General features: G+C 46.8%; 1 protein-coding gene across 2 annotated transcripts in view; it reads right to left on the bottom strand.

The window, feature by feature from the left end:
• Positions 1-13,062, bottom strand: part of CYP4V2 (cytochrome P450 family 4 subfamily V member 2) — a 28,069-nt gene extending 15,007 nt beyond the window's left edge. The window contains exons 1-4 of one of the 2 annotated variants that reach the window (XM_077302159.1): positions 12,546-13,062; positions 5,434-5,546; positions 3,395-3,480; positions 234-424 (exon numbers count right to left, since the gene is read on the bottom strand). In XM_077302159.1, the coding sequence (XP_077158274.1) occupies positions 234-424; positions 3,395-3,480; positions 5,434-5,546; positions 12,546-12,756 (601 nt within the window). In that variant the 5' untranslated portion in view covers positions 12,757-13,062. Of the gene's footprint in view, positions 1-233; positions 425-3,394; positions 3,481-5,433; positions 5,547-7,651; positions 7,796-12,545 lie in introns of those variants that run through there. The other variant, XM_077302160.1, reaches the window with a different exon arrangement.
• Positions 13,063-14,513: the final 1,451 nt, after the last annotated feature.

Consider the following 14,513-nt stretch of genomic DNA (forward strand, 5'->3'; position numbering starts at 1 on the left):
GATCAGATTTAAAATTCCTTTTCTCTATCATGGAAAAAAAGAATCAGCACTTCACTGAACAAAAAGTTTTTTAAAAAGTTAAAGAGTAGGTAACAAAACAGGTTAACTAAAAGTGCCATCGACTATATAGCACACATAGCAATAAGCCAGCTTGCATAACAGCTGAAATGTTTACATGTGATATTTATTACAATATTTTCATAGCAATGAATAAAAGTCCATTTGTGATTTACCACAGATTATATCAAGGGTGCACAGAGCAATGTATAAAAAGCAATTAAAGGGCTCTTTGTCCACATGTTTTTCAAGTTTCTTAACAAGGACATTGGCTTGTTCATTCATCACTTCTAGGAAGTTTGTTAAAATACTGAAATGGAAGGTGGGAGTTAACATCTTTCTTCTGGTGCGCCATTTGCTTCCAGAACTGCAAAACAGAGATTTTAAAATTATTCCAGAATCATGTCCCTGATCATATTTATTGTGATTAAATAGATCTGTTCTCCTCACAATGAACCTGAGGTATTTACTTATCTTTAAACAGCCCGTGGCGCCACGGGCGCCACGGACTAAATAATTCGTTAAGCCCCCTAGAGGTGGGCTTTGTCCGTGATGAGGAAGGGTCCGGGTTGGACCCTTCCTCACGACAGACAATCAGAGGGACCAATTGGCAGGCGCTTCGCGCCTGCCGATTGGTCCCTCCGATTCCCAGCCTGAGCAACTGCGAGCCGCGCGCAGCGCGGCTTGCAGTTGCTCCCGGACTGATGCGGCGAGAGGCGCAAAGCGCCTCTCGCAGCGTCAGACCGTCGCCCGAGGGAACCCCCAGAAGTCGCGCAAAGCGCGGCTGCTGGGGGTTCCCTCCCTGCTGGACTCACGCGCCTTCTCCCCTTTCAAAACCCCTTTTTATAAAGGGGCTTTGAAACTAGTTTATTATATTTGTATACCGCCCTCCCCGAAGGCTCAGGGCGGTTCACATGAAACAGAACAGAAACAGTACAGATAACTTAGATTAACAATGCTGAATGAAATGAAACAACAAGCAACATGGAACCGTAGAAAAATTAAACATTAAAGTATCTCATACTGATAGCCCAGTGGGTGCCATGGGAGGGAGCTCAGGAGGAGGGCCCTTGGAAAGGTCAACCTCAACCAAATGCCTGGTGGAGGAGCTCCCTTTTTGCTGGCCCTGCAGAACTGTTCAAGTATCACTGTCATGTACGTTATTCTGGCTACTTGAGGCATATTTCACCAACTTTATAACCCCAGGAACTTCTGTTTATCAGATTGGTCAGCAATAAGCATTACATTTCTGAAGCTCACATCTATCTGACCTCTAACCTATTTATTGCTCCAGCTTAGAACATCCAGCCCAAAGCTCAGTATCCTGGCTTTCAGCCCTGAACCTTCTACTTACATACTGTATACATGGAATAAACAAGCTCCCTCTATGCAATTTTAATTTTTTTTTTTGGGGGGGGGGCGTTGATAGTAGTACTCATCAGTATTTTTTTTATTATTATTATATTTATATACCGCCCTCCCCGGGGCTCAGGGCGGTTTACATAATAACATAAGAACAATACATGGAACAGTCTATAAAACATTTGAGTAACCGTGCAATAATAACTGATAATTCTAAACATATAACATTATAATTGTATAACCAATAAACAATACAATGTTGCAACATACAAACAGGTCCAGAGTGTATAGGTGGTGTTCTGAGGGGGGTGGGGAGCAGGGGCCCTTTGGTTGCTGTTGGTTATATATATCTGGTCTCAACCGAATGCCTGGCGGAAGAGCTCCTCCTTGCAGGCCCTGCGGAACTGTTTAAACTCCGTCAGGGCCCTGATCTTCTCCGGGAGCTCGCTCCACCAGGTGGGGGCCAGAACAGAGAATGCTTTAGGGCCAGGGACCTTTAGCAGTGGAGCGCAGGGCTCTTTTGGGAGCGTAGGCAGGGAGGCGATCCCTCAGGTACACTGGGCCCTGACCGTGTATGGCCTTGAAGGTAATTACCAAAACCTTTAGTCTGATCCGAAATTCAACTGGCAAACATTGCAGTTGATGGAGAATGGGCCGGATGTGGGACCTCCACGGTGTTGCAGTGAGGATCCTGGCCGCTGCATTTTGAACCAGCTGTAGTTTCCGAGTCAAGACTAAGGGCAGGCCTGCGTAGAGCGAGTTACAAAAGTCCAGTCTAGAGGTGACTGTCACATGGATCACTGTGGCTAGGTGTTCTGAGCCAGGTAGGGCGCTAGTAGCTTGGCTTGGCAGAGGTGGTAGAATGCCAGCCGCGCTATCTTTGTGATCTGGGCTTCCACTGTGAGGGAAGTGTCCAGAATCGCACCTAGGTTCCTGGCGGAGTGAGCCGTAGAGAGCTGCACACCATCCAGGGCAGGCAGACACGCTTCCTCACATGGGCCCTTCCTATCCAGCCTCAGGACCTCCGTCTTTGAAGGATTGAGCTTCAGACGACTTTGCTTGAGCCATCTCGTCACTGCTTCTAGGCAGCTGGCTAATGCTTCTGGGGGAGAGTCAGGGCGGCCATCCATCAGGAGGAGGAGCTGGGTGTCATCTGCATATTGATGGCAACCCAGCCCAAACTTCCGTACCAGTTGTGCAAGAGGGCACATGATGTTGAATAGGCTAGGAGAGAGGACCGCTCCCTGTGGGACTCCACAAGTAAGTTGTTGGCGGTCTGATGTTCTTTCTCCTATTGCGGCCCTCTGTCCACGATCCCGGAGGAAGGAGATCAGCCATTGAAGGGCTGTCCCTCGTATTCCGGCATCGATGAGGCGGCGAGCTAGTAGCTCATGATCGACTGTGTCGAACACTGCTGAGAGGTCTAGTAATATCAGCAGTGCCGACCAGCCTTGGTCCAACTGGCGACGGAGGTCGTCCATCAGGGCAACTAGGACTGTCTCTACCCCATGGCCAGGCCGGAAGCCTGACTGGGATGGGTCTAGGGCCAAAGCCTCTTCAAGGTATTCCGTCAGTTGGTTTGCGACTGCGACAAACCAACTACCGGTATGACTACAAACCAACTACCGGTATGACAAACCAACTACCAGTATGACTACATTTACAGGGGGTTTCTCTGAAGTCATAATGGGAGAACTAGTAAAAATTGATGCAACTTTTTTAACCCCTCCCCTCCCAAAAAAGCACAGAATTTTGATCCCTATTTTTCCGCAAATGTTCCTGATAAAAGAAAGGGACCCTATCTGCATTCATTTTCTACGCATGCAGGTTCCATGAGCAATCACACACAGGTAGCCAACTCCATTCATATCCACTGCCCCCCCTCCACTCACAAGGATTTCAATGTATACAGAAGCTACTATCTCATCTAAAAGAGCATGTATTAGCTGCCAAGTTCAAGTCAATGCAACTTTACCTTGTAAGAAGTCCTGTTCCCAGCCAAGGTTGGAGAAACTTATAGATAAAGGATTTGTTAATGTGCTTTGAGCTGCCCAAAACTACCTGTCAGTAGATGAAAGCAACAGAATGTCTGAGCAAAGCAATAGTTACCCATCTTCTCACTACCCATTCCATTTTTCTTTAAAAGCCTGATAACTAAACAAATACATTCTGAGTTGAAAGATTCAAATGGGTAGCCGTGTTGGTCTGAAGTAGCATAATAAGATCAGAGCCCAGTAGCACCTTTAAGACCAACAAAGATTTATTCAGGGCGGGAGCTTTCGAGTGCAAGTTAATTAGTGCAAGTTGATGACTGAACTGTTGTTTTTATTGTTTTAATAAAGTTAGACCCAAACTAGATGTGATAGTGTCTCTGTGGCTGCCAGGATGCTGCTACCGTTTTAAAAATGCCGCATGGGCTTGATCTTAACCAGGCCCACTCTTATTTCCCCCAACCCTGCTGTATGTATTATATTGCTTCTGTTGCATCATCTTTGAGTATACAATCCACTTGGAGCCTTAGTGAGAAAACCATAATATCAATGAAGTAAAGAATTACATTCCTGCTCTGCCAGATGTTCAAAGAGCTATTTTCAATGGAAGCAAACTCTATCAAAATTTTCTCCCACTAACTTTAGTTGGTTTTGATAAAGTAGTTGTGCACATCAAAATCTAGCATAAAACTCCACTTTTTTATTATTAGAATGCAGTCGATGCAAATGTTTCCAGTTTCAGTGCTGAGTGATCATTACATACTCAGAGACTCAAATAGTGCTGAACCGAAGGTTTGAAATTAGTGGATCATGAACATGACATCTGTATTATAAAGGTAAAAGGTAAAGGTATCCCCTGTGCAAGCACTGGGCCATGTCTGACCCTTGGGGTGACACCCTCCAGCGTTTTCATGGCACACTCAATACGGGGTGGTTTGCCAGTGCCTTCCCCATTATATGCAACTGTTATTCTGATCATGTGAATCAAAGCTCAAAGTTTTGTGTAGCCTAAACACAAAATAATTTCTGCCTCTTGTTCTTGGATCAGTAGTTCCAAGGTGTACTAAGCTGTAAACACCAGATGCAATGAAAAAAAAGGGTACCTTGTCTAGACAGTCCAGGCTACATAGCAACAATTAATACTAGGCAAAAATTAGCAGCCCAGTTATCATATTTCCTCAAAAGGAAGTCAGTACATTTCATAAGACTTACTCCTAGGACAATGTGCCTAGGATTGCACCATTATTTACAGTCCTAGGGCTCAAGTGAACATTATCAGGACATACGTAAGAGCAGCTGCAATAGATGACCCATCTACTCCAGCATCCTGCCTCACACAGTGACAACCAGATACAACCAGGACATGGGGGGCGAAGTGCTGCTGGGACTGATTTGACAGAAAGAGGTCCTGCCTTCTCCCCACTTCATTTTCTGGAGCCAAAAGAGCCCCCAGGGCCACTTTTTATTTGCCCCTAAAAAGTGGTCATATGCTATTCTAGGAATGCATAGTTACAGACAGTGAAGACCTATCTGCAAAAAATAAGGGAAGTGAGAGGGAAAGGTCATTTCTGGTGAGTAGTGCATATGAACAGGAGTCCCTCTTCCTCCCATGTGCTGGTTCCAGCCCAAATCAGGTCCCCACAGCATTTTAAATGGAGTTCCTATCAGCAATACACCTGCAAGACCTCAAGCATGGAGCAGATGAGGATATGTTGAACATGCAGTTTGGCCTGCATGCTGCGGCCCTTCTTTGCAGAAGTGGGTTTCACATCTAGGCCTAAATATGGCAAAATTGAAAATATGTCTGTGCCATGTGTGAAATGGCGATTAACATCTTGAAAACCAACATTCTAAGATTTTCAGAAAGCTGTTTGTTGTAATATCAAGAGATCACATGTGGCATGATATTTCTGTGCTTTGCCCAACCAAGACTGCAATCCTAAATACTTTAATAAGGCTTTCTTTGAAGTAAATATATTTAGGACATCACTGCAAATCTATTAAGACTAAGAAAGAAACATACCTCTACAGTGTCTGCATGATATAAGGTCAGAAATGGATAGGGTCCTAACCACATCTTCAGAAGTGGACAATCCCGGAACTGTTCACCGTAAGTCAAGACTTGCCTGAAGAAAGCTGGAAAACATACATACTACTTGAATAAGTCTGAGAAATTTTGACCTCGAAACCACTACTTTGTCAAAAATGCTTATGAAAAACACCGTATTTTTTTAAACGTATAACCTCTGTCTAGTTCAATGACCACAGAGCAGGAGGACAGCCTTCTAGAAGTGGTATCCACTTCTAGATTAAGGTCTGAAAATACAAATTAGCGTAGATATGAAGATGTTTTTACCTCCCCTTCCATATAAAGACAGAATGCATACCAATCATTCATAAAATTCATAATTAAGAATGGACTCTGACCATTGATTTAAAAAAAATACAGCCCTGTGCATTTTGTTTCTAAAACACAGGAATCTGCAACACTGGTAATGGCCCACTGCTCCCGCAAAAAATCTTTTCTCCATTTGCATGGTGCATTTAGAAGCGCATTTTGCATGATCTTAAGGGAACCGCATTAAGAGCTTGCCAAGCATCCCACAAAATCCTGCAGTTGTAATTGCACCACTTCACTCCACAGAGTCACGCAAGAATGCAATGCGTGATGTACAACCTTTCTCCCTAGAGAACGATGTGAGGATCCGGAACGGGAAGAGGAGTCGGAAAATGCAGGGAAATATTTTTTCTATGGCTTTAAAATTTCTAGAAATTTTACATCTCTGTTTCTCACCTCATATTTCTTCTTACAGGCGTAGCTAATTGTAATGTTCTAGGATCCTGGTGAATGGGAGTGGGACTTCCCATATCCGTTGTGGACTGGCCTTTCCCTTAGTCATAAATTGCTGAGGAAGAAGGTGAGACCTGCCTCATCTCAGTAGTGAACAGAGTGTAGAGCCTTGTTTCCCCATGATCAACCCTCTCTAAGACCATTTATGCACTGGAGGTTTTATGCCAGGCAGTAGGCTGGAGTTTTAGTCGTGGCAGGCAGCCCCACCTCTTTCTGCACCCACACGGCGGAGCATTTGCCCCGGTACATTTGCCCCTCATCTGCCCCCGATTTGTACTCCTGCATGAGAGCTGGGGCAGTGAAGTTCCCAGTGCATAAACGGTCTAAATTAGCGATCCCCAACCTGTGGGCGGCGGACCACATGTGGTCCTTCGACTAATTGGAGGTGGGCCGCGAAGGATGCCTTCTCCCCCCCCCTAGCCCTTTACAACACACTTTGGGTGTCATTGTCTCCCATCACTCCCAGATGGGAGTATCTTGTTGCAGAGAAACAAGCTCAGGGTTCCCATTGATTTGTCATTGTCATGAGTTAAAATTTCCATGAAAATAAAATGTTCCATATGTTCATTGTTGTGGCGTGTCTGTATCTTATTTTGAAGGGATGTTTAAACATTATCATAGCGATCAGAGAGCGTTAGGGCAGTGGTTGAGAGTAGAGGAGTAAACTCCCCCCCCCACCGGGCCTCAGTAAAATTGTCAAGCGTTGAGTGGTCCCTGGTGATAAAAGGGTTGGGGACCACTGGTCTAAATGATGAAAGGATATACTGATTCTGCAAGATCACATGTATTAATGTCAATTAAATATCAGCATAACATGGTGCATATATGCTTTCACTATATTTACATCATTCAATCCACACAATGACATTCAGTTGTACCAAGAACGTCTTGGGAGAATTAATTTTTAAAAAACTGAAATTTCAGTTCGCACTTTTAAATGGAAAAAGAAACCCACCATAAAATATATGGCCACTAATTATGGAAGCGACAACATAATTAGTGTCCATGTCCATGTCTAATCTGTTTAAACTATTGGTAAAACTTTCTGAACTGAATTACCCTTCACCTAAAATTTAAAGATTGGTTGTAAACTCAGGCATGTTTGATTCTAGAAAGGATATTAGAGTTTCTGTTTTTGTTTCTAGCTACAGATTTGTGTTGTTGTTTGTTTCTGTCTTCTATGGCTTTTTTGTTACAGTTTTACTGCTTTTAATTTCAGCAACCTTTTTTTCTGCCACAATGGGGCAGCTTTAGACAGCTCTCTTACAGCCCGACTCTTTACAGACAAAGGGAATAGATTGTTGTTTGGGGACTTCTCTCTCCAGGCTTCAAGACAAAATTAGCTAATAAAAAAAACAACAACAACAAACAATAAAAGCAATGAACTCACCCTGTTACCATGACATTTTGAAGCATAATGAAAAGGAAGGGAACATTTGCATTGACTACTAGTTCTTGAGTCTTTGGGTCAGAAAGGAATTATACGGGCTCAACTGTTCTTTCACAAAAAGAACCATGTTCCAGATTTCTCATAAACGCTTGAACTCCACAGTACCATATTCTAACTTTACATCATTCAAACCTGCAGAGAAAATATGTTAAAAGGAACTATGCAAGAATTTATGCTTGAGATTCTTGTTCCAGGTGAGTAACCAGGTTATTTAAAATATACAAACACATTCCTGCATGTTGTAGCTTAGATTTTATGTTAATCCTACTTTGCCTATGTATCAACGTTTGGGTGCTGTCCTCTCCCACTCTAGCTGGACTGCTCTTTTGTTGGGAGATCATTTCTAAGCGGCTTCCACACCACAATCTGTCTATTGTCTGCTGCTTTTAATAGAATGGATTAACCTCATGGATAAACTCTTCATGGATCTGATGAAGTGAGCTCTGGCTCATGAAACCTCCTCTGTGCCACTGGACTCCTATTTCATTTTTTTGATCATTGGTCACAGGCTATTATCATAATCAGTGCCTGCAGGTGAGGTTTTACAATAGGCATACTGCATGCACAGAAAAGTTGTTTTTTATAACCTGCATTTTCCTACCTGAACGAGTCTCAAAGTGACTTACAATCACCATCCCTTCCTCTCCCCACAACAGACACACAGATCATTACCACAGTAGCAACAGTGCTCCAATTTATATTTTTAAAGGGCTGTTTTTCCATCTGTTTCCATATTGAAATATGTCCTTCCATGTGCAGACCCAAATTATACTCACACTTACCATGTGGTAAAGGAATTCCTGGTTACAGCGATTTCATTTTTTAAAGGCAGAATGTAATTGGGACTGCCGAATGGAGAAATGCTTTCATTTAGGTTTTTTCCCATGGCTGCCATTTTGAGTCATTTGTGCATGCCCTTTTCCTCATTACCATTCTCCCTCCCCAGTCCTCAAAATCTGACTTTTTAAAAAGGGTGATTGTGTTACAATGTTGTTTTTAGTTATAAAAAACAGCAGCAGTCTTGCTCGTTATGCTGCAGCGACATTGTAACACAATAATCCTTATCCACTGTTCCTCTTAATATTTGTGAAACAGCCCTGGGGGTGGAGAGTGTCCTGGCTGTCTGAGTTGGAATAGGGTCAATCACGGTGATTGGCCCTGCACCTACAGCTCCTGCCCTCCCTCCATGGACGCTAGCTATTTTGCTCTTAGACGCTGCAGGAGACAGCATGTAAGAGACACAGAGAGCCTTCCAAACCGCAAACCAGCCCTGATTACCTGCTATGGCTCCTGCTGAGAGAGTGAGAGAGAGAGAGAGAGATCTGTGCCTGCTGGTGTTTCCTTGGTCCTAGCAGCAATGGGCTTTCTTGCTAGTCTATATATATTTTTAAAAAATCACATCCAGTATATTTAGGAGGGAAGGGGGGAGGCCATCAAGGTTACAAAATGGTGGAATTAAGGGGCGCAATGAAAAGGGGCCCAATGAATGGCAAGAGTTGGGTTTTACATGCCGCTTTTCTCTATCTGAAGGAGTCTCAAAGTGGCTTACATTCGCCTTCCCTTTCCTCTCCCCACAACAGACACCCTGTGAGGGAGGTGAGGCTGAGCGAGCCCTGGTATTACTGCTCGGTCAGAATAGCTTTATCAGTGCTGTGGAGAGCCCAAGGTCATCCAGCTGGTTGCATGTGGGGGAGTGCAGAATCGAACCTGGCATGCCAGATTAGAAGTTTGCACTCCTAACCACTACACCAACCAGGCACCATTTTGCAAGAAAAAAGGGGGAAAGTGAAAGGGAACAAGCAAAGCATCATGGGAGGTTGCCTCCTTCTGACTCTCAATGTGGAAAACATATGACAAATTTTAGCCTGGGAAATGAGGAAAGGAAAGCCCAAATGTGGAACGCAAAGTGTTAACTCATAGCATCTAACAGAACTTCAAAGCAAGGCTGAAACAAGGGATGTCTTAAAGGTGGAAACAGTCCCTGTGAGCCAGGTACTTGATCCAAAGTCACACAGTTGGCTGCATGTGGAGGAGTGGGGAATCAAGCCAAATTCTCCAGATTATAATTTACTGCTCTTAGCCACTTACACCAAGATGTCTCTCGAATGATAGAATTATGGCATCAGATGTTTATGTCTGCAGCTTGCCTATTGTAAAGCCTAACCTGATTAGACACTGATTAAGATAAGCTGAGACCAGTGATAAAGTGTTATGTTGTGGGTTTAAGTTTTATCTGGCCACACCTGGCTGTCCTTAATCCAGTCAGTGCCCGTTGTATTCCTGAATGCAACAGGCTTGGCCCCTAGTTAAATTATAACTGTGGTTACATGAAGATCTCTGTGGGAGATTAGAACAGTTTTAAAAATGCAGAATATTCATTTGAGGAAAAGGAAATCACATACTTCAAGCAAGAGTTAGGCAAATTGGACTGGGTTCAATAAGAACCGTTCTGGGTATGATTAAACTGTGCAGGGGACACAGAAGGGGCAACTGTTGGGCACTTCCTCTAACTCATCCTCCTCTAACTCATCCTCCCCCCACCTATTTTCAAATGTTGCAAAATTTTTGCAGATCCTGAAGTCATTCTCAGAACTCAGGAGGCTATACAGGATGAAGGACAAATCGAGTCCAGTGGCATATACCAGGTTTATCAATCTATTTATAACATATAAAGGAGTATGCGAACTTCCAATGACATGTTGAATGTTCCAAAGCCTCCAGGCAGAGCCCTACCCATGTCAGGAGGCTGCGTGCAAAGACAGGGGAAGCATTTATGGGGAATGGATGGCAGCCTACCAGCTGACAATGACAGTTGCACCACCCTATCTCTTTAAATTCATCCTCAACCTGGGGAGGAATTTAAAGGGACCGGGCAATATGTCTGTCATTCTCAGCTGGTTGTTATCCCAGTCCTTTTAAATCCCTCCCCTACAAACTCCCTAGATAGCATTCCAGCATGCAACAGGATTTACTGCTAGTGCCTTTCATAAAAGTGCATCTGGATTCAAACTTTGTCCTATAATAGAACTTTGTTCTACAAACTTTGTTCTCTTTAAGAACAACAACGTTTAATTCTCGGTATAAGTTCATGTGTACACAGACCTTTTCAGATACACTGGAACAAGTCTTCCTCAGCCCTTACCTATACGTAGTGTGAGTGGATTTAGTTGCCTGGAAGGGCCAGTTAGAGTCAAGACGCATAAGTAACTGAGCAATTCATACAGCAAAAATTGGAATAACAATCTAGATTAGCAGCAAATTGACATATATAGAGATAATAAAAGTTAACAACTGGGGTGAGAACTAAATTTGAGTCCAGTGGCAAATATATAGTTAGACTGAAGGATTCTAATCTACTTTAACAGTGACAGCATTAGAGGTCCAAGGAAGGCCGAGCGTCAAAGAATTGAGGCTTTTGAACTCTGGTGCTGGAGAAGACTCTTGCGAGTCCCTTGGACTGCAAGGCGAACAAACCGGTCAGTCCTAGAGGAGATCAGCCCTGACTGCTCCTTAGAAGGCCAGATCCTGAAGATGAAACTCAAATACTTTGGCCACCTCATGAGAAGGAAGGACTCCCTGGAGAAGAGCCTAATGCTGGGAGCGATCGAGGGCAAAAGAAGAAGGGGACGACAGAGAATGAGGTGGCTGGATGGAGCCATTGAAGCAGTAGGTGCAAACTTAAATGGACTCCGGGGAATGGTAGAGGACAGGAAGGCCTGGAGGATCATTGTCCATGGGGTCGCGTTGGGTTGGACACGACTTCGCACCTAACAACAAGTAAAAAAAAGGTGCCGAATGCTGCCTTAGTGGCTGTTGCTACACAGTCACAATGGTGTTGCCAGACTTTAGCCCTTGTTTCCTGATGCTGAAAGGGAAGAGCAGGGGACTTTCCCAGGCTGTTTTGGCCTTTGAGGAAAGACTCACTGAGGGTCAGGACTGGCAGCAACCATGGCCAGCCTGATACCATGCAACCCACCAGACCAGGTCTTTGTACTGTTCAAAAGCTACATCTCCAAGCCAATGTGGTATAGTGGTTAGTTTCAAACTAGCATCTGGGAGACAGAGGGTCAAATCTCCACTCTACCATGGAAACTCAATGAATGACTCTGGGCCAGTTACACACTCGGCTTAGCCCACCTCACAGGGATGTTGTGAAGACAAAATCTAGAATGATGTAAGCTGTTTGGCTCCCAATTTAGGTGAAAGGCGGATTACAAATGAAGTAAACAAATCATGCATATAGCTTACATTGGGAGAACAGAAAAAATGTAGGTTAGCTGGTGATTGGGAGGAAAGCAGGAAAAGCTAAGGACACAGGGGCTGTCACAAGAAGAAATGGTGTAGTGAGGGGGATGGAAGGGAAAGGGTGCCCTTAAACCTGGGCAGATTCCCCACCATGCAACTGGCTTGCGCCTACCCAGCACCTCAATATTCAGGGGGACAAAGAGGAAAGGGAAAAACAAGACACACTCTGCAGGTCCCTGCAAGTCCTCTACTTGTCAAATTATCATTAAAGCCTAGAGATGCCAGACATCAAGGGGGACATTAACGCATGAGAATCTGCTCCCAAGAAGACATGAATCAAACCGCTCGTCTCTTAAGGTAGCAACGTCGACATTATGGGACGGGAAGCCTTTGCTGCGTCTCCCTCCCAATTACACCAGCACGCCCGACCCTTTCCAAAGCTTGGGACACACCCCGTTCCCCTTTTCTTAAAGCAAATCCGCTCCGCGACCCCCGGCAGTGTGGCTGGAGCGAGGGGGCGCCTCAGACGCTCGCAAAATATGGGCCGGGGTAGGGGGTGGGGGTGCCGCTGCCGAGCCGGCTGCATTACCTTCCCCGTCGCGCTCGAAGATGAGGACGTTGCCCAGGAGCGGATAGCAGGGCCTGACCCCCGGGACTTGCTTCACCTCCTGCCACATCCGAAAGTAGGCGAGCAGCAAGCGGCAGACGGAGGCGGCCAGCAGCGTGGCCAGCAAGGTCGCCGCCGCCGCGCCCCAGTAGAAGAGCCGGCCGCCTTCCGAAAGCGCCTGCAAAAGCTCCATGGCCAGACGGAGCGGCCGCCGCGCCCTCCGGGAGCGAAAAGCTTCGTCGCCGGAGAGGAGGAGGGGGAGGCCGCGGCCGGAGCGCAGAGAGGAGGGACAGACGAGTGCCCGGCACCGACGCCCCTGCGCAAGGGAGGAAGGAGGCGAGGGCAGAGCCGGTTCGAAGCGTCGGGTTAGGGAGGCGACGGAGAAGGCGCCTCTGGCGCTGGTCAGCGACTCATTTTGCTCGCGGACGACAAAGGAGCAGGCCCGTCCGCGCCCTCCTGGGCTCTTCAGCCACGCCCACCTCCGGTTGCGAGAGGCGAAATGCCCGCGGGTGCAGCCGGGGGAAACAAGGCGCCGAGCTTCTGCGCCTCCCCTCGGCAACGCGCTCCCCCCGCCTTGTGCTTTTTAAAGGAAAAGGCGCCCTAGACCTTCTTCGCCGCGGAAAACCGTGTACCCTTCACCTAACCCGCTCAAGGCGGCTTACAGACGATGGCGAATCTTTTTGCGAGGGTTTTTTTTTTAACTTTTAACGGCAGCAAAAAGAAAAGTCACGGGGGAACTAAGTGTCCAAAGCTCCTAGGCAGAGAAAAAGTTTACATGGGTTTTATACATCTTCCTCATAGGGCCGGCTCAGATGCAGGGACGAATACAATTCCACGCTTGAACCGGACCCAGAGGGGTGCAGTGGGGGATGAGTTCTCAGGCTCCGATAGACTCCCTTGCAGGGTTCCTCAGGGCACGGTTCTCCCACACACACACACACACACACACACATTGGCAGGGGCTCATGGGAATTGTAGTCCATGGACATCTGGAGGGCCGCAGTTTGACTACCCCTGGTTTAACATCATCATGCGCCCTCTGGCCCAGCTGGTATGGAGTTTTGGGTTGGGTTGCATCCGTATGCTGATGACACCCAGTTCTATCTCCTCATGGAGCAGAATTGCCTGAACCTCAACCTCTCCAAGACGGAGGTCCTGTGGTTGGGAGGTAGGGAGTGGGAGCAGTAAGCGCATTTACCCACCCTGGCAGGGATGCAAGTATTGAAGTATTGTTCTGTTCACAGTCTATTTGAACCGCTCTGAGCCTTCGGGGAGAGTAGTATACAAATGTAATCTTTAAACCGCCCGCAGTGCCATGGGCGCCACGGACTAAATAAAACAGTAAGGGCTGGTGGGGAGGAGTTAGGGCGGGCTCTGTCAGGGATAAAAACTCAGAGGAGCGAATCAGGAGCTGCAAAGCGGCTCCTGATTCGCTCCTCCAAGTGGTACTCAAGGGCCAAGTGTCCAATTGGGAGGCGCGCGAAGCTTGGCCCGTCTCCCGAACGCCGCGTCTCCAACTGTGCAGTCCTCCCGAGCCGCCATCCTTGCCGGACGGCCGCCAGGGAGGAGGCTTGCCCCACACCTTTGGCCTCGGGGGGAAAAGCCTTCCCCTCCAGCCACCGCCTGCCCTAAATCTATGTCCTCTCCCACCAAGACTCCCATCCCTGCCCTTCCCACCCCCACCCCAAACGCCCCTCGCAGCCCGCCAGCGCCCGCGATTTTCCCACCCCCCCACACTTCCCACTCACCAGTGTGCTGCTTCGCCGCCTCTCTGCCTGCCTCCACATCGCCGTCGCGTCCACCACGCTTCCCCACCTGCCCATCGCCACCGCCTGTACCTCCGGACCTCCTCGCACGCCGCCCTTGCAACGACGCCACTGTGGCCAGGCCCGCCGCTCCATGACGGCCCTGGCCACATGCTCGCCACCGCCCACGCGACGCCCACGCGAC

Source organism: Paroedura picta, chromosome 10 (genome assembly GCF_049243985.1).
Source record: "Paroedura picta isolate Pp20150507F chromosome 10, Ppicta_v3.0, whole genome shotgun sequence".
NCBI lineage: Eukaryota > Metazoa > Chordata > Lepidosauria > Squamata > Gekkonidae > Paroedura > Paroedura picta.